Genomic DNA, 26050 nt, shown 5'->3' with positions numbered 1-26050 from the left:
GCTAAGCTAACCAGCTGCTGGCTGTAGCTTCATGATCACAGACATGAGAGGATTCAAAGAAAGCTTACATTTGTTAGCTTATATCCAAAAATATCTAAACTATTTCTTAGACTCTGTTGAGCTACCATGTCTTCCAACCAGAAAGGACAAACTGTTTTTCTCCTCACATCCCATCCTCTTTGTTTCAAACACTGTACAGCTGCTTTCCTTTAACACGTATATTACAATTAATATACCGGTATATATTTAAAATGTATGATTCTTGACTTTTGCAATACTTTTTTTTTTTTTTTTCTTATGCTATGGTTTTTTTTTTGTATTGCATGAACATGGCGTAACAAATGATAACTGCGCTGTGTGTCGAATGTAAGATAGGGCCCAAGGTCCGACTAGCTTTTTAGAGCTGCATCTTGTGGTCTTCTACAGCTTTTCTTGTCTAACTCAGCTGTTAAACTCCCTGATCGAACTACCTTAACTACACATTTACTCAAGACTACATGCTCCACACCGTTCAAGTGATGTTTTCTTGAAGGGAAATACTGCACTGATACATTGTGATTTATATAGACTCAAATCTAAGGCTTCACAGAAACACTCTCATCTTTTGTAGCCTTTTGAAGTATTAACACATCTATCTTATTGGCATCCTGTAGACTTCAAGGTGGCTCTGAAAAGCTTATGTCATGCCGCTTTGAGGAGGAGAGCTGCCTCCTCCTGCCAGTATGGATAGAGATACTGTGGGTCACTTAAAACATGTGTTCGTAAAAGCTTTTCAAACCACTCTTTCCACTTTCTGTCATTGATGCATATGTTCAGTTTGTTCCAAACACTTACCCAGCCACCTTTAAAGCCTTCAGGATGTGGCTGAGCACATGATATAAAAAGATAATGGTATTCATCTAACTCACCAAAGCACAGTGCTGTTAGCCTGTTCAGAGTTCTTGCCTTTAGATGTTAAAGATATTTTCCACTACGCTCAGTCTTTGTTCCTGTGTGTGTGTGTGTGTGTGTGTGTGTGTGTTTGTGTGTGTGTGTGTGTGTGTGTGTGTGTGTGTGTTTGTGTATATTTTCTTGGGATGGGTTTGTGTTATGACGTGTGTGTTTGTTCTCAGGCTTTTCGTGGAGATCCTCAACAGCTGCATGGACTGTGATGAGATCCAGTTCAAGGAAGATGGCAGCTGGGCCCCCATGAGGTCTAAGAAAGAAGTGCAGGAGGTCTCATCTGCTTCCTATAACAACGGGCTGGATGGTGAGACATTCTTGAGGGATGAAGGGGGGACAGTGTGGGTTAAGAACCAGAAAGGTTGCTTCTATATGAAGGCAGTGAGAGAAGCCTGGAAGTAATTAAGTTAGGATTACAGACACGTGGTAGAGAGAACGGGCATTTCCATCCCTCTTTGTGTATGCATTGTCAGTTTTAATTTGGTGAGGCATCAATCATGATGCCACTGAGTAAACTGCCTGTCTCCATAGTAACAAACATACTGTATCTCACTTGAGAGTAGGAGAAAATTGAGAGATTTGTATGTGTGCATTTTAGCACATTCACAGTATTCAGCGGAGCTTTGTTGTCTACTTTGCAGCCTCAGAAAATCTTGAGCACACAAACTAATATTCCACTGATGCTCTCCAGGTTCATGTCGAACGTCTGCCGGCTCGGATCAGCGGAGCTCGTCGTCGTCCAGCCACGGTGGCAGCGACAGCAGCAATAGCAAGAAAGTGGAGGTGATCGACTTGACACTGGACAGCTCCTCAGATGACGAAGAGCAGGATTCACCGCCTTCGCCGCCGCCACCACTGCCTCCTCCACCCAAAAGGCCGTGTCCCTCTATGTCCCCGCCGTCACCGCCCATCATCAACAAAGGGTCAGACACACACACCCAAGACCGTGTTTTCTTCTCCACACGCAGTTTTGTATTTCATTAAATGTGGAAATGAGGCCCATTTTTTGCTGCTCAGATTATGAATCTAGATGTTAAATGATTCATGAGTTCTGCACTTGAACACAGAAGTTGCTTTTACCATTTCACATCAACAGCACTCCCAGAAGGAAGCGGAGAGTGCTGACGGAGAAAGTTTTGCGTCTAAACTGTTTTTGAAAGTTAAGTTGGATGTAAAGATCCAGAAATGGGTGACTTTCTGCACATCAGCATTGTGATCAGAGGATTAAAGTTCAGCCAAATCTTAATTCCACATATAATATATAAATGTCAAGATAGAAGGAAATACTTGGCAAACATATCCAAACATCGTGGACTGGGAAGAGCTATTTTGGACGCGCCTGGTCACATTTATTTTTTATGTTAACAATGTTATGCGACTCGCGGTTTGGATCGGCATTACACTCTACCAGTTAAATCAGGATTCCTTCGTGTTAACAACTGTGTTACAAAATGTTTCCTTTAAGTACAAGGTGTAAGCTCGTGTACAAAAAAATTGGGAGAATTGAACTTTAACTCCAAACGAGCAGCGGCCGGTGGAAGCTAAACATTTTACCGTTGAGAAAACGTATTTTATTACCTGCATTTTTAATTTTGGTGTCAACTTTGGTTGAATTCAGCAACACCGATTTGGGCCATTTTCCCCTGCAGTCTACGTAGCCATAGTTGTAAAGATTGACACTGATGGTTCGAGTGTAAAGCGACCTCTGAGGATTTTGTTGAAAGGAAAGCTCTCTGAAACTCTTGACAGCTGCTATTTCCTGACAAATTAAAACATGTTATGTGCATCTGTGTAGAAACTTCTGCTGCTTCATTTGACTTTAATGAATCCTGTGACTGTTATCAGAGCTTTTGTGTTTTGAGGTCAGAGGAGGAGACGGCACGCCCTGTTCAAATAAATACAACATGAAATAAAAGCCTAATTATAGATTACGTGGCCTCTTTAGCTCTTCATCTCTAAACCTCTTCCTCTGTATCTGCCTTCAGAGTGTTGAACCTGCACCACCAGGCCTCTCCTGTGAGCTGTACTCCCAGCATGCCAGCCGTGGACACCAGCTACATCCCTCCTGTCCCCCCACTCATCCAGGACTATAGACCCTACTACCACACCCCCAACGACCTGTCTGGTAATGACGAACACAGGCCGGCTCTAAATGATTTGGTTCATTGCTCAAAACAACAACATGACATTCAAACACATAATACACGTATTTAAACTTTACATTTACCGAACAGGTCCATATTTATATCTCTACACTTGTTGTTGGTATTCACCATTGACTCTGCCTCTACTTGATTTCCAGAGTTGAACTTCTTCTCTTTTCTTCAAAGCGACAATCATCAGGTACGTACAACATCGCTCAAATGACCAGCTGATACATTTTTGTTTTCAGTGAAGTGGAAGCCTGGGACCGTGGGTCATTTCAGAATAATAAAAGGCTCTGACTCTACTTAATAATCTATTTGTGCTCACCAAAAAACAAAACAAAGCTGCACTAAGTGTTCTCTGCTGACAAACGTCCTCTGCAGTAAGTACAGATCCAGAGTCAAACATTTCAGAATAAAATAAAACATATTTAAAATGTGATATTTGGTCATAAAATGTCACACAATCAGCTGGTACACAGTTTATCTGTGTCACTGTCTGCTACTGTCTCTACGGGCTATTTAAGGAGACGTGTGAGCGAGACGTTTGACAAATGATGGTCGTTACCCCCACGGTTACCGGTGGGGGGAATTCACTGAGGCAGTGAAACCTAAATACAGACGTCTCTCCTCATCTGTCATTCTGCTCTGTCTGAATTCTGTTATTTGAAAATAACATTTCACAGGGTTGGTTCTCAGGAATCACCAAAAAAATAAATACATTGAGGGTGAATTGAATTTCATATGTGGTTCACACAGTATTGAAAAATTACATTTAAAAATGTTCCATTACATACGTTACATTTCCAGAATCAGTCGCCCTGTAGCACCTTTTCATTGGATCTACTTTCTCCTGAAGACTTGTTCACAAAGCTGCTGAGAGAAACCTTTACTGTGACACGACAAGGGTCCCTGTTGTTGTGGATGACATCAATTTAATGTAATCACTATGTCCGCAGTGATTGGTTGACGGATGAATGTGTCGGTGAATGTGAAATAAAATATGAATCAATACACAGAAGCACAAATACATTAATATTAACAATATATCTAAAAAAAAACATTAACTGATGTTTTAGGGAAACAAAGTAAAGTACCAACTGGTGAAACACGTCCTCGTGTGGGATGTTTTATTCCAACTGATCCGGTTATTCTACATTACAGCATCGATTTTACCCAGTCATTTATACAACTCAAATAGAAACCAAAGCAATTTTAAGAAAGAAGCAAATTAAAATATATGTATATCATATATAACCAAGCAATTCCCAAACAAAAATTCTTCTTCACACTAGTGCACCTTTGTTATATATTTACTAGATTATTATTACCTCGGACACCATCATAATATGCTTTTCTAAAAGTTCATTATGTTGTATTTTTCCTTTAACTCTCAGACTTTTATTGCTAACATGCTTTGAGAACTACTCTTAGACCAAAAACATTTCAGAAGTTTATCCAAACTCAGCCAGGAGCTACTTTTATTGTTTGGTAACTTTCGCAGCCTCTAATGTGAACTCACTTCCTGCTCTCTTGTGTTTCTGCTGCGCTTCAGCATTACAACATGGTGATGGCAGCAGCGGCCGCCGCTTCAGCCTCAGACGACCACGAGCTGCTTCTCAACCGCTTCCTGCCCTACAGCACCTCGTCCTCCTCGTCCCAGCTGTTCCTCGACCAATCCGGAGCCTCCTCGGCCCCTTCGCTGTCCGCGCCGACCAACGGGGCGAGCAACTCGGGCAGCAGCAGCAGCCTGGTGTCATCCAGCAGCCTCCGCGACACTCACTCCACACACTCGTCTTCACACTCGGGCTCACACTCCTCACTCACACACCCCGGAGTGGTGGCCAGCCTGAGCAGCGCTGAAGCAGCAGTGGCAGCTATTTACGGCGGGATACCTGATGTTATATCGTTGGACTGACTGGAGAACAGTCGAGACTACACTTTGGGTCCATCTGCGATCCGGTGACAAACTTTTTTGACTGCAGGGTAAAGTTTTGATCCAGAAACTAGACTGGCCCCAAGCCATCACACTTGGAGGCGTAATGACAAGACTGCTTCAAGAAGAGCACTAATATTTTGAGAGGGTCCGCTTCACTAGACTGACCTGAGAACAGTACCGAGTCATCACGGAAACGGGTCAGCGGTGGACGTTCTGTTTGCAAACGGACTTCAGATCAGAAACCTGTCCAGCATGTGAAGCCACGTAACTGAGATACTGGTGCCAACCCGGCACAAACAGCAAAGACTGGACTTGAGCAAGAAATACAAAGGAGGAATGCTCTTTTTTACAAAAACGAAGAGTTGGCACCGTGTACAGAGAACAAAATATATTTTACTCTTTTACTTTTGTATGTTAAATCGGGACATTTTCAGTCTAGTGAGCTGCTTCAATCGCTGTTATTAAGTGGAGGACTGAGGTTTTATTTGGTTTATTTCTTTCTCACAAAAGCTTCTACATATGCCCGTCGCCATGTGGTTCTCTTTTTCTTCTCTTTTATCCTGCTTACATTATGTTTTATTTGCATTTCTACAATTTAAACTTCAATTCTCTTTCTCTCTTACTCATGCTCATTTTTAAATTCATGGTGTATTATTTCTCTGTCCGATGACAAGAACACTGAATTTACAGTTTTATTCATGTACTAATAATTTTATTATGCTTTTAAGTTATGTATGATATTTAAACAGTTATAAATATATAGTATATATATATATATATATATGCATTCCCTTTGACCTTCAGGTTAATGCTGTGGGGAGTTTGAAGGTGAAAATGAACCATTTCTGGTTTTTCATTTTCACCTCCTTGATTTCCAACTGCTCGCAAAGACTCTGCCGGCATAAAGCATTTAGAAATGCAGACTTTTAGACTATTTATACTTGCCAATTTAGAGTTGTTGTTTTTTTTGCACAATGCCAAAAATAAGATACGGTACCTATGAGAATTATCACAATAATCGGAGTGCAGTTGAATCTGTGTGCCACAGTGTTTTCAGTCCAAGTGTCCACTTCTGTGGTCTCAGCTGGTGGTTATTCAGACTCTTGAACTGTGTCATTTTGTCTCTTGTTTTTTTTCGGTTTCATTGTTTTTTTGCTTGACTGTTAAAAAAAAAAGGTATTACGATGAAGGTCGAGCTGTTGTATTGGCTTCAGCGTCGGGGCTTTTAAAGAGACGGGCGTCCATGGCATGTGACCAAGTTTAAACTAGTGCCTGTGTGTGTGTGCATGCTTCACAGCGTGTTTGGGATGTTTTGAGTTTTCAAACTCAAAAGAATGTCTTAAAAACGGTCACCCACAACCTCCGTCCCATGTCTGTCCAAGCTTTTTGTGAAGACTTGACTTGTGACTGATATCTTTGAAAGTATTTAGGGAGTTATCTTTTGGGAAACTGCTTTTGGAAAAGCATTGAATCGTGCCACGGTGAAAGAGGGGAGATCTCAACATGCCAACTTATAGACTGGGCACAAAGACAGCTGGTTTGAAAATACATGACCTGTATGTAACTTAAAAACCTTACGAGCTCGTCGGTGTACGATGTGGAAGTGTCAAAGCGAGGTAGGGTACCTCGATTCAGCTGAAAACACAGAGTTTTCTCATGAATGTATTGTACAATTTTAAGAGCGGACACACGTTTGGTCTTTGCTACCATTCCGGTTACTGGCAGAGGTTGTCGAGGTCACTTTAGCGTTGACATACAGTAGGCCTGGTACCACTCCTGCACGGTAAACCCACCCCTCCTTCAATCTGCGTGTCCTTGAAACTTTCCTCTCTTATCAGCCTCTCCTTGATGTTTCACTTCCAGATGTCTGAGAGGGGCAGCTCACTTCAAAGCCCAATTATCCCCACCACCGCCAGATAATCACTGCTGACAGCAGCCCCCATCCCCTGTCCCGACCCAAAGTGACCCCCACCGCTCCTTCCCTCCTGTTCTCGCTCTCTGTTGGCATCTTTAATTTTATTCCCCATTCTTCTCCGAGGAACAAACCCCCCCCCCCCCCCCGGCTCTCACACTGACCAGGAACAAGTCTTGTGTTGTTCAGTATTTTATTTATTTTGTATTCTTATTTCTATATATTATATTTTGTACAAATTGTTTGATTTCCATGGGTGAAGCGTGTTAGTCACGATGCCAGCAGCAGCACGATGTCTCAAAATGGTACCATTTAGTTATTCTTTGTGGAAATGCGTCTGTGTAACACTTTATAATGAAGACACAAAGCACTTGCTTAATTAATACGAGCGTGACTCATGCTGATTTAATGTATTCATTTATTCAGCATGTATTATGAACTCCTGTTGCTCACCAAGTCCCTGTGAGTTTATGAGATTAGGTATTTTCAAATGGATTATCAATTGATGATTCACTCACAGTTACTTCATACATACATTTAAGCCACCAAATTATACAGAAGCCAGTTAAATAGAAAAGGGGCAGTATTGATTCTTATAGAAATATGAAGCTGTTTCTTGTTTTTGTTTTATCAAACTGACATTCATGTGTTGCTGCAGAAATAATCTCTACTATTGCATGGCATGTATCCAAATTTGGAGAATTACATTTTCCTGATTTCCTTTATGGGTTGAGAGAAAATCTTCCATTTATTAAGTGAAGTTAAACACTTAAAAACCCATTTGATTGGCTGAACGTCTGAAAGTCTTTCTAAACTTTTAGTAGACATTGTTGGAGATGCATGAACAGCGATGCTACTATATATAACTGGAAGCAAGCTAATATGGTGTCAAATGAATGAATGTATGAAGTAACTTTGAGTTCATTAACTGGTCACATAAACTTGCAGTAACTTAATCACAGTGAGCAACAGGACTTCATGACACATGCCGCATTCATTCATGCTTTAAAACAAACGTGTGTGTTAGTTTTGCATTTACTTTAACGTGTGTTTGCACCTTTTATTGTGAGGTGTTACGCTGACTTTCTACACAGATGAAGGTGTTGATCTTTAGTTCCCATCGTGTTAGTTTGAACATTAATCACCAGTATTTGGATGCTTGTTGAGGTGGTCACTGTTTTCTCCATTAATTTATTTAAACCTCTCCTTTCCTCACGCTCGTCATGAGAGGGTGCAGCAGATTACACACTGGAAGTGAGAGAGCGCAGAATGTGTTTCTGTTGAAGTGCTCTACATACTGGGCTCTGTATGGGAGAACCCAGTTGTTTCATTATGTATAGTGTCACAGCTCCATCCTGTGGTCCACAGTTGTTATTTTTCTGAGGGAGAAGCTGTCCTTTTTGAGCCGGTGGGAGTTTTTTTGTTCGGAAATGTCAAGATTGCATGCGAGGATGGATAAGCACAGGGCCATCTTAATCCCTCTACAGCTTGAGTCCCACACAGGTGTGAACGTGTGCACCGTACATACAGTATAGAGCATTTACTTGCATCGGATTATGTGTTTGCTGGGGTGAGGACACTGGGACAAAAGCGGCGTCTGCACAGGATAAAGTGAATGGAATAAGGCCACTATTACTCTAAAAGGTGTTTTCAAAATCTCCAAAGGCAACCGTGTCGAGCAGCTCAACTCTTTGGTTGTCATGATGCCTCACCTTAAATAAAAGGGAAAAGTCAACAATGTGTATATTATGTCTGTGTGGAAACCTGAAAGTTCAGATCCAAACGTGAGTGTTTGATGTCCATTTGTATGCTTTTTGTGCGTCAATTCAGAGCGAGAGAATAAATTAATTTATATATTTTTTAGAAAATGAAAGCTGTACTATTATTGAAAATAAAAAAAAGGACTGTGGCCAATAAAGAGTCTTACACAACAGAAATAATCTCAAAGTCAGACTCAAGTCGACATCTGCACTCACTGCCTTAAAACATTCACAGGTTCTGTTTCACGGCTCTAATCCGAGAAAAATCCTAAACAGACTTTTCAAGGAGGGCGAGGAGAAGACAGTGTACAGTAGACCCTTGTCAGTCTGTACAAATATACCAAGTGAAAAACAAATATTTATTACCTGCATTGGAAGAAATTGTTTACTTATTGAATGTTACCTGTTTATGTAGAAAAGTTTAGATGTAATAAAAATGCATTCTGTTATTTCTCTGTGTGTGTTCCCTTGTTTTTAAACGAAGAGGTTTGAACATGTTGCTCTCATAACATTTTTTACAGCCTGTTACACTTAGAAGTGAACACTGGGTGGCGGCAGTATTCCCTTTCTGTGAGGGTACAAAACCAATTACGCACGCTTTGTCAGCTCCAGTCGATGTCATCCTGATTGTGAAACGAGCTTTATATAACATGGACCTCTGACATTATCAGTTAAATGTTTAATTATGGATTAAAAACGATGTTGAAGCCTGCGTTATGCACAAGACTGATGGACACATCAAACCTAATGTTCACCAATTAACAGCTCAACCCCGCCATTACTGTCATGCTGTAAGAGCTGAGCGGGTGAGTGGTGGAGATGAGAGGAAGGGACATAGCGGGACAGGAGGGTGGGGTGAATACAGATGGAGGAGTTGGGATGGCATCATGTTCTTATGTGGCACTCCATGATCCAGCTCTATGTGGACAGAAATGTTTTTATCCATCTCAATTACAGACCTCTCACTGACGAGATTATCCTAAAGTGCCTGCTGATATTATGAATGAAGAAAATGAGAGCGTTTGTTGGAACATGTCACTGATGGAGATGGACTCCTTCAGCAACCTGGAGGACATCGACGTGTCAGCCGACGGGAGCCCGATCCTGAGGTTCCTCATCTGCCTTGTGTATTCTGTCGTCTGCGCTGCGGGGCTCATGGGCAACCTGCTGGTCCTCTTCTTCATCAGGGTCAAACAAGAGAGGAAGAAGTCCACAGTGAACTTCTTCGTGCTCAACTTGGCATTGACGGACCTGCAGTTCGTGCTCACTCTGCCCTTCTGGGCCGTGGACACCGTGCTGGACTTCAGCTGGCCGTTTGGAGACGCCATGTGCAAAATCATCCTCTCGGCCACCGTGATGAACATGTACGCCAGCGTGTTTTTCCTCACTGCCATGAGTGTCGCCCGCTACTGGTCAGTCGCCTCGGCTCTGAAGAACAGCACCACGCGCAAGTCCTGTTCAGCCAAATGGACCTGCGCAATCATTTGGACACTGGCAACTCTGGCCACTGCACCGACGTCGATTTTCTCAACTGTCAGCAACGTAACCGGAGAAAAACTCTGTTTGCTGAGGTTTCCTGGTGGACAGTACTGGCTAGCGGTTTATCACATACAGAAAATACTTGTAGGTTTTGTATTTCCCATGTCCATCGTGTCCATCAGCTACATCATGCTGCTGCGTTTCATCCGCAACCGGAGTATGAAAACAAGCAACCCCAAACGGAGATCCCAAGTTACGAAATCTATCACCATCGTCGTGTTGTCCTTCTTCCTGTGCTGGATGCCGAACCATGCCATCACCTTCTGGAGTGTACTGGTCAAACTGAACGCTGCAAACTGGGACAGAGCGTACTACATAGTCCACACATATGTGTTCCCTGTGACCGTCTGTCTGGCTCACACCAACAGCTGCCTCAACCCAATTATTTACTGCCTCATGAGGAAGGAGTTCAGGAACAAACTGAGAAGTTTAATACACAGAGGATAATGTTTTTGGAGCTTTGTGAATGGTTTAACGTGTTGACAAACAGCAACCACGACGCACCCAGTGCGCACGATTAAACAGGCTTGGAGTGAGAGAGGAAACCTGTCAGAAAGCATAATGAGAAACAAGCAGCATTATGTCAATATTTACTCCATTCTGCTTATTAAAACATGTAACTTTCATCAGCGCTTCTTGTCGTTAAAGACGTGCGTAATGTCGCTACTTTCTATAGAGAAACAGCTGTAGCTGGATTTGCGCTTTACGCATTGGAATTGCTCATTTTGTGTAAAAAAAAAAAGTACACGTATGTCCACTGTAACATTGCTTGATAATTAACCATTAGTTGTCATGTGTCTCTAGTGTAATGCATTGCATTGGTGCATTGCATTAATGCATGCACACGCATTGGTGTGCTGACGTCATAATTGAACATGCGAATCGTAATTTAGCGCTCTTTACATCTGTTAATGTCTTAACATAATAATGTAAAAATAATGTAACCAAATAATGTAACCAGTGTACAAGTAGTGTGTTTATAAGACAGTCATGAATGCAAACATCACCTCCTGAAAGCAAGGGAGGGAAAGTTACAGACCATGTTTTAAATGATGGACTACAGCAGCAACAGCTTGGGCACAAAAGACAGAAAAATGTATAAAATATGATTGTTGTAAATGTTGGCACAAAAAAAACCTGTATCCACGATGTGTGATAATAAAAAAATGTACTCAAGTTGTCGCATTGGTTATTTTTCCTCACAAATAATATGTCCACAGGTGCCATTTGATCAGCAGGTGATATAAGAAGTTATGAATGATTGATCTGAATAACAGTGAAGGCAGATGTGTCTCGCTGACCTGCACATTGAGAATAATGGGTTCCACCATCATGAGCATACAAAGCACTTTGATGAAAGCTTTGTGTGCAGGATGGAAACTGGCTGCAGTTAAGGGGTAGGATTGAAATGAACTGAATGTATAATGTTGGATTGATTTGAATGGAAGATAATCAATTTATAGTTTATTACGGAAGCGTTTAAAGGAAAAATCTATCTGTTGTATTTATGCACTAATAGTTATAGCTATTGGTTGAATTTGCTCTATTATTTTTAAGATTACTTTTAGTGCATGATATGGATGATTCACGTGAGCTGAAATCTGGCTGGTGTATCAGTACATGGCCACACACACACACACACACACACACACACACACACCTTTACTGATCTCATAGAAGCAGCCCGTGGTGGAAAGTATAGTGCATTTACTTAAGTACAATTCTGAGGTTACTTTTTCTATACTTGTAATATAATTTTCTGCTACTTTACATTTCAGAGGGAAATATTGTACTTTTTACTGTACTAAAATATAAAATAGATGTGATGGTGTCACCTTTATTCTTCTAGTTTTTTCTGTTGCTTCAGTCATGAGGAACTAAAGTAGGTCTCGTAAAGGTCAGCTCTTTGACAACTCATTACAGGGCTGACATTTAGTGAAAATGCAGTTGTTGAAAGCTCTAATTAGATGTCTTCTCAGGAAACTGTTATTGAAAAAAATGTCAAATGACTGAGACAATGAATGTAAAACAGTCTTAATCGAACACTTTTGTTATCACCCCTTATAGACACATAAAGATAACTGCTCTTGCGCGGCACATTGTGAGTGCTGCTTGCCATTATGACTGCCTATTAAATGGCTGATTGTTATTGCTGTAATAAACCTGAACTCGGAAGAAATAAAGAGAAGGAACGTGACCAAAGAAAAAGGAAAGAAACAGCCTGCCAGTCGTTCCAGCAGAGTTCAAATACTTTCAGTTTGTTCCTATTTTCATTTGTGATGGTAAACATGACAACTTTTGCCTGTTCTCTGCCATTTATTTGTTGTTTTTGAGATACAAATGCATTGTTATTTAAAGTGCCATTAGCTAATTGGTGGATAATTAACAAAGCCCTTTAAATACATAATTATATTGTATAATATATATATATATATATATATTACAAGTAAAAGACCTTCTTTAAAATCTTACGTGAGCAGAAGCATTATCAGCAACATTACTTATTTTAAGTATGAAAAGTAAAAGTACCCAGAAACAATGGCCTTTGTGACTGAAATATTAAGACATTATTAGATTGTTAATACTGATGCATCAATGTTACTGATGTAGCTGCTTGTAGTGGAGCTGGTTTTATATACAGTGAGGTTTTTTAGTCCGGCGGTTCCCAACTTCGGGGTCGAGCCCCCTTAAAGAGTTGTAAAATAAATCTGAGCGGGTCGTGAGATTACTTAGAATAATTTCCAGATTGGAGACAATCTTTACATTTTTAAAGATACATTTGATCATTTTACCTCTCTGGGCCTTGAATGGTTATTTAAATCAAAACATCTGAGAAGTTTGATGGAACTGCTAAAGCTCTAAAGTCACAAATCCCTCCCGATCACTCTCTCACTTGTTTATTCTGCCAGGTTTTCCACTTTACTGTTTCGTTATTTCAGACCCAGCCGCGCTCACCTGCTCTATGGTAACTTGTCCTGTTTCCTGCCAGTTTCACCACCTGACCTGCTCCTCCCACTAGCTCACCTGCTTCCTATTTCCCTGATTGTCTCTGCAATATATATACAGGTATATACCAGTCCACTCCCACTAGTCATTAGACAGGTTGTCTTTTTCTTTGCACTATGCTAAACATCCCAGCATTCCTTGCACTTACCTGTCTGATCCTGCCTGCTTCATTTCCCAGACTCTGATTCTTTACTCATTTTACTCATTTTTTTCCTCGTGGATATGAGTAAAGAATGATTTTTTTGCCTAACTGATTGAGACTGTGCCTGCTGTACGGATTAAAGATTTTGGACTCACTCTTAACTTGCTTTCTTCAATTGTGCTTTTGGGTTTTTGTCTGTGTTATGCCAGCCAGCGTTACACAGAGACATCTGAAACATGGACATCCATAGGGTACACTTTTTTGTAAGCCGTCATACGCAAAACAAATTTTAGAACTGCTACAATTTGTTGTATTTTATTACATTATTATGTTATTTTAATGTCAAATCTTAATTTGAAAATCTGAAATGTAACTATAGTGCTTGGATAAATGTAGTGGAGTAAAAAGTACAATATATTCCTCTGAAATGTTGTGGAGTAGATGTTGCCCAAAATGCAAATACTGAAGTAAAGAACAAATACCTCCAAATTGTACTTAACCACAGTAGTAAGTAGATGTGTTTTGTTATTTTATATCTGTTCACTGGATTCAAGAACACAAAAACTTTAACTTTATTTATTTTCCATCTACTTATATTTTACTATTATCCTTAAATAATATTTTATAATTATTTATGTTTAGTCTCATTTATTTTATTATTACTTATTTACTTTATATTAATTTATATGATGCATATTAGTACAATACTTTCCCATGCATGAATCTAAATGCTAAAAAATGTCTGTTTGTTGATGCTCTCTTTTTTTCCACTCGGTGCAACACAACAATGCACCGAATCTGGATTTCTTTTCTTCTTCTTCTTTTTTTTTTACGGTATTGTCAGAGAGGCAGATAAAGAGTAATTAATGGAGATGCAGAACATTTTTACAGGTTTTTCTGACCAAAATATGAGTGAGTCATTAAAGGGTCGTAAGTTTGCCAAGTGCTTTATTTGACCGTTTTACCAATTCTGATATGTCTTGGAAATATTTTTCTTCTGCCTCCCTTGGGTCTTTTTTTGACATTTTAGAATGATTCTTTACTTTTTCTCATGCAGTTCCTCATCAATCATCTCTACAGGAGAATTTCATAAAGTATAATATTTTCCATTTTAACTTAACTTTCCCTCCCCAGAAACAGATACACATTAATTGAACTGTTCTTGTTGCTGAAAAGATGTTTATTGGTCTTAGAAGAGGCTGTCTGTCTGTCTGTTGCAGCTGGTAGGGACTCAGGGGTTTTTCAGTATCTTGCACAAATACTGTTAACAGTCCATCGCAGGGGATTGCATGTATTGTATTTCTCCTGATGCAGTGATCTTCATTCTGACTGCACATCTTGGTCTTCCAAGTTATTCCCACTTGACTTTGCTTTATTTGTCTTACAATGGCAAAACATGGGGAAAATGAAAATGATATCAGCGCTTGGATCTTAAATTGGATTTAATAGTGCAGAGACTCTCAAACACCAGTTTATGACTACATATGGTGTCTACTGTACTACTCTAATAAATAATCATTTGAGTCATTTGGTGGTCTGGCAGGGCTATTAAAAATACATCACAGAAGTATGTCAAATATCTAATTCACATGACAATGTGACAACTCACTAAATTCAGAGTTCATGAGAATTTTGTGACCTAAAAGATTTGGTCACAAGCCAGAAAAGGCAGAGAAACAGTGGTGTAGTGACTCCACAAAAATGTCATCTTTATTGTAGTCTGTTGCCCAACAACCGAAGTTTACTAAAGCTAAAAGGTGATTGTGGGTTTTGGAAACCTTTGGAAGTAGGGGATCTTAGTTTGCACACAATTTAATATTGAAACCACTTTTTTCTTTGCAAAGACAGATCATGAATATGCATAGGAAAGCCAGAGGGGTCAATAATGGAAAGATAGTCAAATTAATAAGACCAGTAGATTTATGAAGGACCAGCCTGATACCCACTGCAGGGTGTAAGTATAGGTCAACACATCATTAACATAAAACTGGGCTCACTCAACTTTTTTGAATGATGAATCAGTTCAAAAGAAATCACTATAATCAGGGGATTTGTTTGCCAAAGTGAAATAAGCGGAGCATAGTTTACAGTAAATGTTTCCATAGCATGTTAATTAACCAAACTTAGCATGTGATAAAATGTCAAGGCTTTGAGTCTGACGGCTTGTATGGAGTTCTAGTTCTCCACTTGCTACAATGAATATGATATTTACCGATAAGAATTATACTATTAATCATGTCAGAGATAGATGAGTTTGAATGACCCATTTCAATACAAATACAAATACAAATACAAGAGACATGTGATAAGTCTGCTGGAAATACTTGCAGCTAAATCTGCGAGATCTTAGGTCTAATCCTTAATTTTCCGAGTTTCAGGAGCGCCCCGTGAACGCACCAGAGTGTCCATGGTTGTCAGGTGACCCAGCAGCAGGCGGGCCATCCTCAGCTTCTCCTTCGCTTTTGGCACCAATGTCGGAGGTGTTTGTTGCCTGGATGAAATGGACTCTGGCAATGCTCGAATTTGATCATTCAGAGATCCGATCCGTTGAGTCTGTGAATGGCGCCAAAACAGGACCCTAAACCTAAATTTCAAGAAGGTCGGTACAGAGAAATAACACGGCTGTTAACGTCTGGAAGGGGGCGGGTTTGTTGTTGTTGATGCTGCTGCTCTAGCTCGACAATAGTGGTCTCCAGGGAGGGAGACAGAGCCACATAGCCTTTTTATTGTTCATATATGTGGGGGATGCTTTTAAAACATACCCAAAATGCACTTATGTTAAAGCTTATCACCTTAAAATGAAGCTAAATGTGTAAAACAGACGTTAACGCTAGGCTAACGGCTAGCTAGCTTGTTATGTATGCTATGTATGAGCTAAACCTTTATTTATTAGACAATCACTTACACACTAAAGAGTCGCTGAAACCATGTCACTCCAAATGATATTAGTTCTAAATCTATCAAAGGACCTTCTTGATAGTGTAAAGAGTTTTTACACTTGGATTTATTTTGGTGATTCTGTTTTCTTCCTCTCAGTCCTCTCATTAGTTGTTCTGTCCCCGCAGGTGAAAGAGTCCTGTGCTTTCATGGGCCATTGCTTTATGAGGCAAAGGTTTGTTCCAATACTAACGTTATATGTGTGTTATTAGTTGATTATTAATTGCAAAACAAATGCGAGCCAACGATTGACGCAGAGCTGTGTGTATTTTCTTGGTTTTTCAGTGTGTAAAGATCAACATAAAGGATAAACTGATTAAATACTTCATTCATTACAGCGGATGGAACAAAAAGTGAGCATCTTTGTTTGGTTACAATTGGATTTTCTTGCTTATCCGACATCACTTACTGTAAATGAAATCAATGAGAAATGTTCAGTGTGGTGGAGTCTGAAGGTTTAAATTGTATTTTTCTCTTGCAGCTGGGATGAATGGGTTCCTGAAAGCAGAGTTCTCAAATATGTGGACAGCAACCTTGCGAAACAAAAAGAGCTTCAAAAGGCCAATCAGTAAGTTTTCCATTTTGAACAAGGTAGAGATGGTAAATAAGTATTTTTCTGTTACTGTGTAAAACTTCACTGCCTGGTGTTTAAATATTTCGTAATTTCCCCCAAAAGAATAACACAGTTTGTGCTTTGTAAAAACACGTTTTTGTTTAAACATTGTAGTTTTACTCACGTGTTCTTTCTTCCCCAGGGACCATTATGTTGAGGGAAAGATGAGGGGTTTAGCACCAAGCAAGAAGATTGCTGCTGTGCAGCAGAAAAATGTTGATCTGTAAGTGTCCATCTTGTTTTCCCACCTCACACTTCAACATATTGTAAACACATCATGTAAGTAGACACACTGTTGGCCTTACATTGTATATTGAATAGAGTATAGAGAATAATGTATGCATTTATGTCATGCAGTCACTGTGCAGGGGGTCCACACAGGGTACATGTGTAAAATCATATTGTCACTTAAAATGCTTTTTCTTTACATCCTAGGAAAGTGAAAAAGGCAAAGCAGAAGAGTAAGTACAACTTTTCTTGACATGTTAGTGGCAGCTTTGACTTGAGACTAACATTTAAATAAACATATTAAACCTAAACATAATAAATGTTCATAGGAAATATTAGCAAGTTCTAAAATATCCAAGAAATGGAAAAGTTGTCCCATAAGTTTATATTAGATGATGTTTGTACTTTACAGTGAGCATTGTGATTATTATCACTTGTCTTTTCTGGCAGTGAGTGCAGACTAGGAGCTTCTCTCTGATACTGGTATTATTATATATTATGTTAATGATTATTATCAGGAAGACGTGTACACTTTTTTTGCATATGGTAATAACCGGTAATACATCTATAAATTAATTTAAAGTGTATTATGAGAGTAATCACTTTTCATATTTAGCCTTATATCTAACTTGTGCTTTGTAGTGTAAAAATAAAACATTAAACATTAAAGAGTTCTTTGTAGTGGATAAAATGGAGGCTGCTTTATTGAAATGAACTACAGAATGCATAACGAGTCGTTGCTTACCTACTTATCCATTATGCCTGAAGGAACTGTTTTATTTTGGGATTGTGTTATTGATCTTTTCAGTACAAGAATAGGCATTGACTTTGACAACCTGCCAGACTTTTTAATAAAACCTTAATTTATACATAATTTATACTGTGATGGATGTCTTGTTTAGCCCCAGGGCCGGGTGAAGGCACCAGCAGCGGAGAAACGCCGCAGGGACCACGGAAGAAGAGGGCTCGGGTTGATCCCACTGTGGAGAGTGTATGTATCATCAGTTACTGGGAACCTAGTGGACACACATGAAAACATACCTGATTCTATAGCTTAAACAGTTCATAACATGGCATTTTGTTTATGTATAACATCTATGGACAAAGTGTAGTAAAACAAATACATTTGTATTTTGGATGTTTTCTTTCCACTAGTCTGAAAGAAGACACGTTATGGAAGCAAAATAGCCCAAACTCTCAAACTTGTGAAAACAGTGAGAGACGTACAGTATGTGTTTGCCTGTAGTGTCTCGCCTTAATGAACCACATTGATCATAAGGCTTCTGTACAGTCAAAAATTGAAACCACAACTGTTTATTTAACCTAAGAGATGTTTTGTTCTGTCTCGTTTAATCTGGCTCACAAAGTAGGCTAAGGAGTCACTTATTTGTGCATGAATGTGTCCGCTGTCCCCTGTGGGCTACATTAGGTGATTCTTGGATCACAGCATTCTCTCTGGTTTGAGGTGAGATAAATGTTTTAATTTGCCTCAGAAAGCAAGAAACAGCACCATTCAGACGGCAGTAGAAGTAATCATGACCTGCATACAAACCAGGGGGTCAACAAAAGATCACGTGTATCATTAAAGACCGAGCATTTAAGGGTCAAGGCTGATTGCAGCCGCAGGTGATTATTCTCTTTAATAAGGCCTGCTGGCAGTTTCCAGCAGCAGAAAAGAAGCGTAATATTATTATTGAAAATGAAACACTTCAACTTATTTATACAAATTTAATTTGCATTCAGTAACATGCGCTGCACCTGTATTACCTCATAGTCCAAGATCTTTATATAATTCAATGTAATGTAATTAGGATGTTAATATAAAAAAAATGATCCAACTTCTATTTTAATATTGTACAGAGTAGTGAACCTCTATACTTTCCACCCTTTTTAATTTCACCCTTAGTAAACAGGAACAATAGTTGTGGGGCTAAAGCTTTGCTGTTTTACATGTCCTTGTTTGTCTCTTTGTGAGAGAAATGTGAAATGTTCTCTACTGAAAATGTTATAGAGGAGAAGCATTGCTGTTCCCAAACACCCATTGAAACAATCAACAATATGTGTGTGTGCAGGAGGAGATGTTCACCAACCGCGTGGAGGTGAAGGTGAAGATCCCCGAAGAGCTGAAACCGTGGCTGGTGGACGACTGGGACCTCATCACTCGACAGAAACAGGTGATTTAGATTGCAAAAGAAGTTGTGCCATTATGTTTGATGTGAGAGGGACTGTGATAAATGCAGATCCCACTGTTCTGATTGTATAAGAAGTAAACTTTTACTCAGATTTCATGAGTACAGCGGTGTGATCTTCACGCTTCGACAGTTTCCTGAAATTAGGTTTAAAAAGTTGCAATGTACCTAATATATTGAATTGTAACCCGTCGATCATGAAACATACATCAAAGCAGCACATCGAAGTCAGACCTGTACAATGTAGCACTGACAGGAAATGTGAGAATAAGTGGGGACCATTATGCTTGAAATGAACCTTCAGAGTGTTGAATGCACAGTGATATTTTGTAAGTGTTGCTGACTAAATGAAGGTGTTCTGTTGCTTACAGTTATTTCATCTGCCTGCTAAGAAGAATATAGAGACTGTCTTGGAGGACTATGCAAACTATAAGAAATCAAAAGGAAACTCGGACAATAAGTAAGAATGAACACTCTGACTTCCTTCAAATCATGTGGAAATAGAGAAATGTCGGTTTCCTGTGATGATAATATGTTCAGCATCACTGCACGTGTATCTTGTGAAATGTTCATGCACTCCTCCCCGTCAGTGTCTTTAATTTCCTCCTATGAAATAAGTAACGAAACGTTTCGGCAAAATCTTGTGCAATTAACCCAGCATGGGTGCACATCATGTACTGCCATAACTGATCTATTTGCAGCTAAGTATACATGCTGCTGGCCAGCACAAACCAACGTTGTCATGAATAAACCCAGACATGTTAGCTTTGTTTATTTTCCAATTGCAATTTCTGACTTCTCCAGAGAAATATGTGACAGCTTTCCCTCCCCTTCACTTAGGGAGTACGCGGTAAACGAAGTGGTGGCAGGGATTCGGGAATATTTCAACGTCATGCTGGGCACTCAGCTTCTTTACAAGTTCGAAAGGCCGCAGTATGCTGAGGTCCTGTCTGAACACCCTGACATGCCGATGTCTCAGGTGTACGGAGCGCCGCACCTGCTGCGCCTATTTGGTAGGGACCGCGTGACACTGTCACATGCAGGTTACACACACACAGGCGAAACACTGAACCAGAGTGACTGGGTGGATCCTTTTTTAACATTTTACAGAAACTGAAACACCTAGCTGTATTATTATAAGTGCTTTCAAACCATTTCATTTAATTCTTCTTTCATTCTTCTCATACAGTTTCAGTGGCTGCGGGAGTGAATTAAAAGTTGCAAGTTTTTGCCTGTGAACTTGTTCTCTACAGAAGTTTAAGGTCTAATGTAAATACTTTTTTTGTCCAAGATAATTTTCCACTGTGGAAATCCTACCAATACCGTTGTGGTATTAGAGATTACACACCCACAATTAAAAATAATGTACGACAAGAACTTAGTTGTATGGTTGCATTACACAGTAAGCAGAATAAATGATGCATGTGTGCAGTTATTTGTGCTCTTTTGTGTGTAGAAATAAAATAGCCCCACAATAATAATCAGGTCAGCTAGTCACTGTCACATTAACTATGACATTTCTGGGCGAACTTATTGATAATTGCACTCTAGATGCACTCGGGAATTGATAATTAATGTCTCAGAATTAAGCTGGGAAACACTTAAAAAGGTCAGAGGAAGAGGGTATCCTCCTCATGAAGTGTCTATTAATTAAATTTGACACTTAATTAGATGTAACATTTTAAACTTAGGCTCGATTATAATGACTCCTCTATATGTCTTCTGTGTATGAAGTGACACATGCGATCATAGCAGCTGACGTCGAATTGCAAAAACTAGGTTTGAGCAATTTTACAGTATAAACTGTGAAAATAAAGATTTGTTATCACTGGTTGTATTCTGCATGTACAGCAATGTTATTGTAAATCAATGTCAAGGCCTGCTGTATGGCAGTATATACTGTACAAGACTTGTGCACTAATGTGAATGAGAAGCTGCGTTTGTCAGATATTTAGTTTACTTCTTTAGCCAAGAAACAGACATTCTCGTCTTCTCATTTTATCTATATGTAGTTTTTCAAATGAATCTCCAAGAATGACGTATTTTTGTAGTCCAGCCCGGATGTTAGCGCCACCCTGGTTTACCTTCTACAAAAAGTAAATGGGATATTTCCATTGGATTATTGAAAATAAGATCTGTGGCAAACAAACGTTTATGACACTTACACGTTTTGTCCAGCAAGATCATTTGCAAAACGTCAAAATCTCTTAAGCTTGTATTAATCACAGACCTTTCAGTATTTCAGGCACAAAAAGCCCATTGACTTTGAGAGGAGGGAACCGGAAGTATACAGATGCTCATTTACAGGTTTTAGGACTCATTTCTGCAGCTCTCTATTTTTAGCTATTTGTAATAGCTATGTCATTTAGAAAACTTAAATTCTGGATATTTCAGATATACACAAGATGTTTATTTACAATGATTTTCATGAAGCACTTTAACATACATTTAATAAATAAACATCAGTCCTGAATCTCCTTCAGCCTGCAGTCTCCTTCTGCGTTGTTCCTCACATATGTTGTTGTTGTTGTTGTTGTCGTCCCACCGACAGTTCGTATTGGAGCCATGTTGGCCTACACTCCACTGGACGAGAAGAGTCTGGCTTTGCTGCTCAGTTATCTCCAGGATTTCCTGAAGTAAGGTTTAGCTCCCAGTCCCACCACACAACCAGAGGCTGCATGTCATGTCTGACTGATTCTCAAAAGTCATGTAACATCCACATTCATATTAGTGCAGCCAGGCTTGTTGCAAATCTGCAAAACGGGAAATCCATTTTCTGCTCTGAGAAATATTTTTGCTGCAACTGATGGACACTCAGCAGCATTTTCTGACCAACAGATCTAACCTTTAGGTACTTCTCGTTTAAAATAGTTTCACAGATGATTCATGTTTGATTCACTGCAGACGTAGTTTTACTGTATGGACCTTTTTTACTTTCTTTATTGGCGTATTTTTCTATTTGAGAACATGCCTCCTAGATTTCACGTTTACATTTTGTAATGCTTTTCCCCAAAACCATGCCCTCACACTCAAATAGCCCCTGCTCGTGCTTAAATTTGCTATGCCTCTCCTCAAACTGCATGCTTGCATGATATATTGTTACGTGCACATGCTCACACTCACCTGTAGTGTTGAGCAATGAAATGATCCCGTGGGTTGTGGGAGCGTTTGCTTTACTTTTAGAGCGTCCCAGACGGGCGGTTACTCTAACCAGGTTCATTCATCCGCCTCCAAGGCTTTATTATATGCAGTTCTCTTGTCTCGTTTTTTTTTTACGACTTTAGGAATAATATGACAGTTAATTTACATATATCAACGCCCCTACTTTTTAGTTTACTATGACAGAAGCTGCCTGAGTTCGAGGAGAAGGGCTGACAGGATATCTGTGCAAGCAAAAATATATCTGAGCGCAAGCATGCAGTTTGAGCAGAAGAAGAGCAAATCTATACACAAGCAGGCACTTTTTGAGTGTGAGGGCATGGTTTTTGGGGAAAGCATTACAAAATCTGAACGTGAAGTCAAGGAGGCATGTTCTCAAGTTAAAAAACACGCTCTTGAATAAAGATAATAAAAAGCTCCATATTAATGAACCAGAGACAACACATTAGCTGTACAAAGGATGGGATTACAAACATTTGTAGAGACATGTGTTAATTCAGTGTGATCAGGCCAGAAAATCTGCGACTTATCATGTCACAGACATATTTAGCCGTGTGCAAAACACTGGTGAAGGCTATCTGGTTAAAACATCTTTTTTTCTATACATTGTTCTATTGAGGTGCCGGACAAAACTATAGAACTGGCACATTTACTGACGCAAGCACTCAAGGTTTTGCCTTGAAATATAATAACTCCTCCCACACCTAGACGCAGTATAGTAATTTCCATGATTTTCTACAGGTTTGTTATTCCATATAAAACAAAAACATTTGGTTGTTGTTTTTTAAGCATGCAGTGACTTATTCTAAGTCTGTTTTCTTACTGTGCAGTCCCCAGTGGATTACTTTGTCCTGCAGACTTTCCTGTGAAAAGGGTTGTCTTATCTTTTCACATCTTGTGTTTACCCAGACAAACCTTATGTGATGTACAACAGGACACAACTCCCATTGGGACTCTAATTTGCCAAGATAGATGGTTGAGTGATAATTGCACATTCTTTTAAAGCCTGTTGTGCAACTCCCTTTGGGAGGCAGATAGCCTCCGCTATCTTATCGAAAAATAATTTTGTATACTTTAGATATTTGTCGGTAATTGGATAGCAAGCTGGACAATGACGGCTGTTGAGGGACAAATGTGTCAGTTTCAATAACCATTTTTTGTGACACTCCACGGTGATATTAATTTGACATTTCTTTCAGGTACCTGGTAAAGAATTCATCCACCCTCTTAAGTACCACTGATTACGAGGTCGCGCCCCCAGAGTACCACCGCAAGGCTGTGTGACAGCTCTCACCGCTCGTATTGAGGCACCTCGTCCACACCACATGTAAAATAACCATTACTACCGTTTTGAGGTTACACTTGGATGAGATTGTTTCCTTTGAACAGATATGCTTCTTCCACAAAGGTCTCAGGAGCTTGTCACACTTGAGAAGTATAAAAACTATTTAGGAAACCTTTTTTTTTTTTAGCTGAATCTCTCTCCTCTTTTATCTCCTTTTTGTTCTTTTTCTCTCACCTCTGTGAAAGACACAAGAAAAAATGTATTTTCTGTCGACAAGTTACCGTTTCCACAAGCAGCTCTTTGGTGTTTTTGTGCATTTCACCGGATAGATATTTGTTACTGTTGCATGTATGTATTTATTAGTGTTCCTTCTGCCACATGAGGTGCAATTTAATGCTGGACCACATGGTCAGCACTCAGCAGTTGATGTTTTTGTATCTTGTGCATTTGTATGAATTTGTAAAAAAAAAAAAAAAAAGTTTCTACACAATCTTTACATTGTTTACTGTATTTCTTTCTTACGTAATATCTTATTTTGACAGTCTTTTGTGCTTAAGACAGGCATCACTGGCAGTGAGTTACAGAGCTATAGAACACATGACAGACTACAACATACATATCCAAGATCAATACATTATTATGAATACATTATTTAAATAAACAAATAGTACATGGAAATCCAATTCCTAACACATACAGTAGATGATTTAAAGTCTCTGAGAAACACTACTGTCATACTGCAGAAGATTCCAAGTAGAGGAAGCTACACACCTAATCTGTCTAATGATATATAGTGTACTAGTCACAGAGGGCATTATTTTAGCATTGAGTACTTTTACTTTGAATACTTTAAGCACCTTGATTTACCTTTTACTTAAGCGTTTAAGTAAAAAAAGAAACATTTTTAATGCAGACTTACTTGTATCAAAGTATTTTTACACTGAGGTATTGGTCGAATAGGAGGAAGAACTCTTTTACTTGAGTAAAAATAACTATACCACAGTGTAGAAATACTCTGTTTTAAGTCAAAGTTATGCATTAAAATGTTTACGTAAGTACAAAATAGCATCAAAATATACTTAAAGAACCAAAAGTATGAGTACTCGTGCAGAATGTTCCATTTCTGAATAATGTATATTACACGTGTATTATAAGTATTTATACATGAACGTGTACATTGCTTTAATGTTGCAGCTGGTTACAGTTGAGCTCATTTTAACTACTGTATTTACTGCTGGGTAGCTTGTGAGCTTTCCCCCCGTGGATCAATAAAGTTTTATCTTAATCTATAATATTACATCATAATTTATTTGTTAATGATATTTTGTGTTATTTAAATCGGCAAAGTGACTAGTAACAGAAAATAAACGTATTAGTGTAAAAAGTACAATATTTGGCTATGAGATGTGGTGCGAAGTATAAAGTAGCAGAAAGTAAGTATTCAGCTCCTTTACTTAAGTAAAAGTAATAAAAGTACACCGGTAAAATACTCCACTTCAAAAAGGCAAAAAAGTCCTGCATTCAAAACCTTAATTATAAGAATACAAGTACCATATTATCAGCTACATTTACTTAAAGTATCAGAAGTACTGATGTGCGGTGAAATGGTCCCTGTCAAGTAAAATAAATAAGTCTAAACTAAACTTGGATATTATTATTCTATCTGAAGTCTAAAACTACTTTTAAAGACTCTTAATAACTGGATGAGGTAACATGTTCTGCACTGAGACTAGTGCAAGCATGAGCCAGTGAACAAAATGCTGTTATATAATATAATGTGTGATAAAATATTCTCATACATCCTGCACTATTCTATATTGATGGCAGGATGAGACGTTACAAGGACAGATGACTGTTAAGTGTACTATTCATGTGTCCTTACTTACATCTTATATACTGCTCTACTTTATCTCAATGATTTTGTAAAAATATGAATATACAGTACATATATATATATATATATATATATATATATATATATATATATATATATATATACTGTACAGCAATAGTCTCACTAGTTCTAGCCCACACTTCAAGAAACTTATTATGATGTTTAATAAAGATAATACATAGTCAGATGTTTGTTTTAGGAAGTAGATAGCTACGTTTTCGATATTTCAGATGTTTGTTTAAAGCAGCAAATGTAGACAGATGAGGCATATTGTCACATTACTTACAATACTGCTTGTATAGTTAGACAAATAGGTTTAATCACTGGTGTTTATATTTAGATGCAGATAGATATAACTGTT

At 38.9% G+C, this 26050-nt stretch overlaps 3 protein-coding genes across 4 annotated transcripts in view; all 3 read left to right on the top strand.

Moving 5' to 3' along the window:
• LOC115005629 (E3 SUMO-protein ligase PIAS1-like) overlaps positions 1-9146 on the top strand; it is a 50004-nt gene extending 40858 nt beyond the window's left edge. Inside the window, exons 9-13 of the mRNA XM_029427555.1 lie at positions 1113-1249; positions 1634-1865; positions 2928-3067; positions 3245-3285; positions 4642-9146. Coding sequence (XP_029283415.1) covers positions 1113-1249; positions 1634-1865; positions 2928-3067; positions 3245-3285; positions 4642-5004 — 913 coding nt within the window. The 3' untranslated portion in view covers positions 5005-9146. The remainder of the gene's footprint in view (positions 1-1112; positions 1250-1633; positions 1866-2927; positions 3068-3244; positions 3286-4641) is intronic.
• Positions 9147-9332: 186 nt separating this feature from the next.
• On the top strand, positions 9333-11401 carry rxfp3.3a1 (relaxin family peptide receptor 3.3a1). The gene has a single exon (XM_029427638.1). It carries the CDS (start codon positions 9697-9699, stop codon positions 10681-10683), a length of 987 nt encoding a protein of 328 aa, XP_029283498.1. The 5' UTR covers positions 9333-9696; the 3' UTR covers positions 10684-11401.
• A 4390-nt stretch (positions 11402-15791) lies between these two features.
• On the top strand, positions 15792-24291 carry LOC115005701 (mortality factor 4-like protein 1). 2 transcript variants are annotated; one of them, XM_029427650.1, is made up of 12 exons: positions 15792-15983; positions 16450-16496; positions 16607-16674; positions 16803-16889; positions 17077-17157; positions 17370-17395; positions 18065-18153; positions 19235-19336; positions 19723-19811; positions 20192-20364; positions 21903-21987; positions 23710-24291. In XM_029427650.1, exons 1-12 carry the CDS (start codon positions 15944-15946, stop codon positions 23792-23794), a joined length of 972 nt encoding a protein of 323 aa, XP_029283510.1. In that variant the 5' UTR covers positions 15792-15943; the 3' UTR covers positions 23795-24291. The 2 variants fall into 2 exon arrangements, with proteins under 2 accessions (XP_029283510.1, XP_029283519.1); XM_029427659.1 differs by having other exon boundaries at positions 15830-15983; positions 16660-16674.
• The last annotated feature ends 1759 nt before the right edge of the window (positions 24292-26050 follow it).

This window comes from Cottoperca gobio, chromosome 3 (assembly GCF_900634415.1).
Source record: "Cottoperca gobio chromosome 3, fCotGob3.1, whole genome shotgun sequence".
In the NCBI taxonomy this organism is placed as follows: Eukaryota; Metazoa; Chordata; class Actinopteri; order Perciformes; family Bovichtidae; genus Cottoperca; species Cottoperca gobio.
The sequence above is the reverse complement of the archived record's forward strand: the minus strand, read 5'-3'. Positions and strand labels throughout refer to the sequence as shown.

What these genes read in the sequence shown, in the direction of transcription:
- LOC115005701 (XM_029427650.1), top strand. Translation starts at nt 15,944, where the DNA reads ATGGCGCCAAAACAGGACCCTAAACCTAAATTTCAAGAAG. An exon ending in TCATCACTCGACAGAAACAG is followed by an intron (nt 19,337 to 19,722) that starts GTGATTTAGATT and finishes TGTTGCTTACAG; the next exon opens with TTATTTCATCTGCCTGCTAA. An exon ending in TATCTCCAGGATTTCCTGAA is followed by an intron (nt 21,988 to 23,709) that starts GTAAGGTTTAGC and finishes CATTTCTTTCAG; the next exon opens with GTACCTGGTAAAGAATTCAT.
- rxfp3.3a1 (XM_029427638.1), top strand. Translation starts at nt 9,697, where the DNA reads ATGAATGAAGAAAATGAGAGCGTTTGTTGGAACATGTCACTGATGGAG.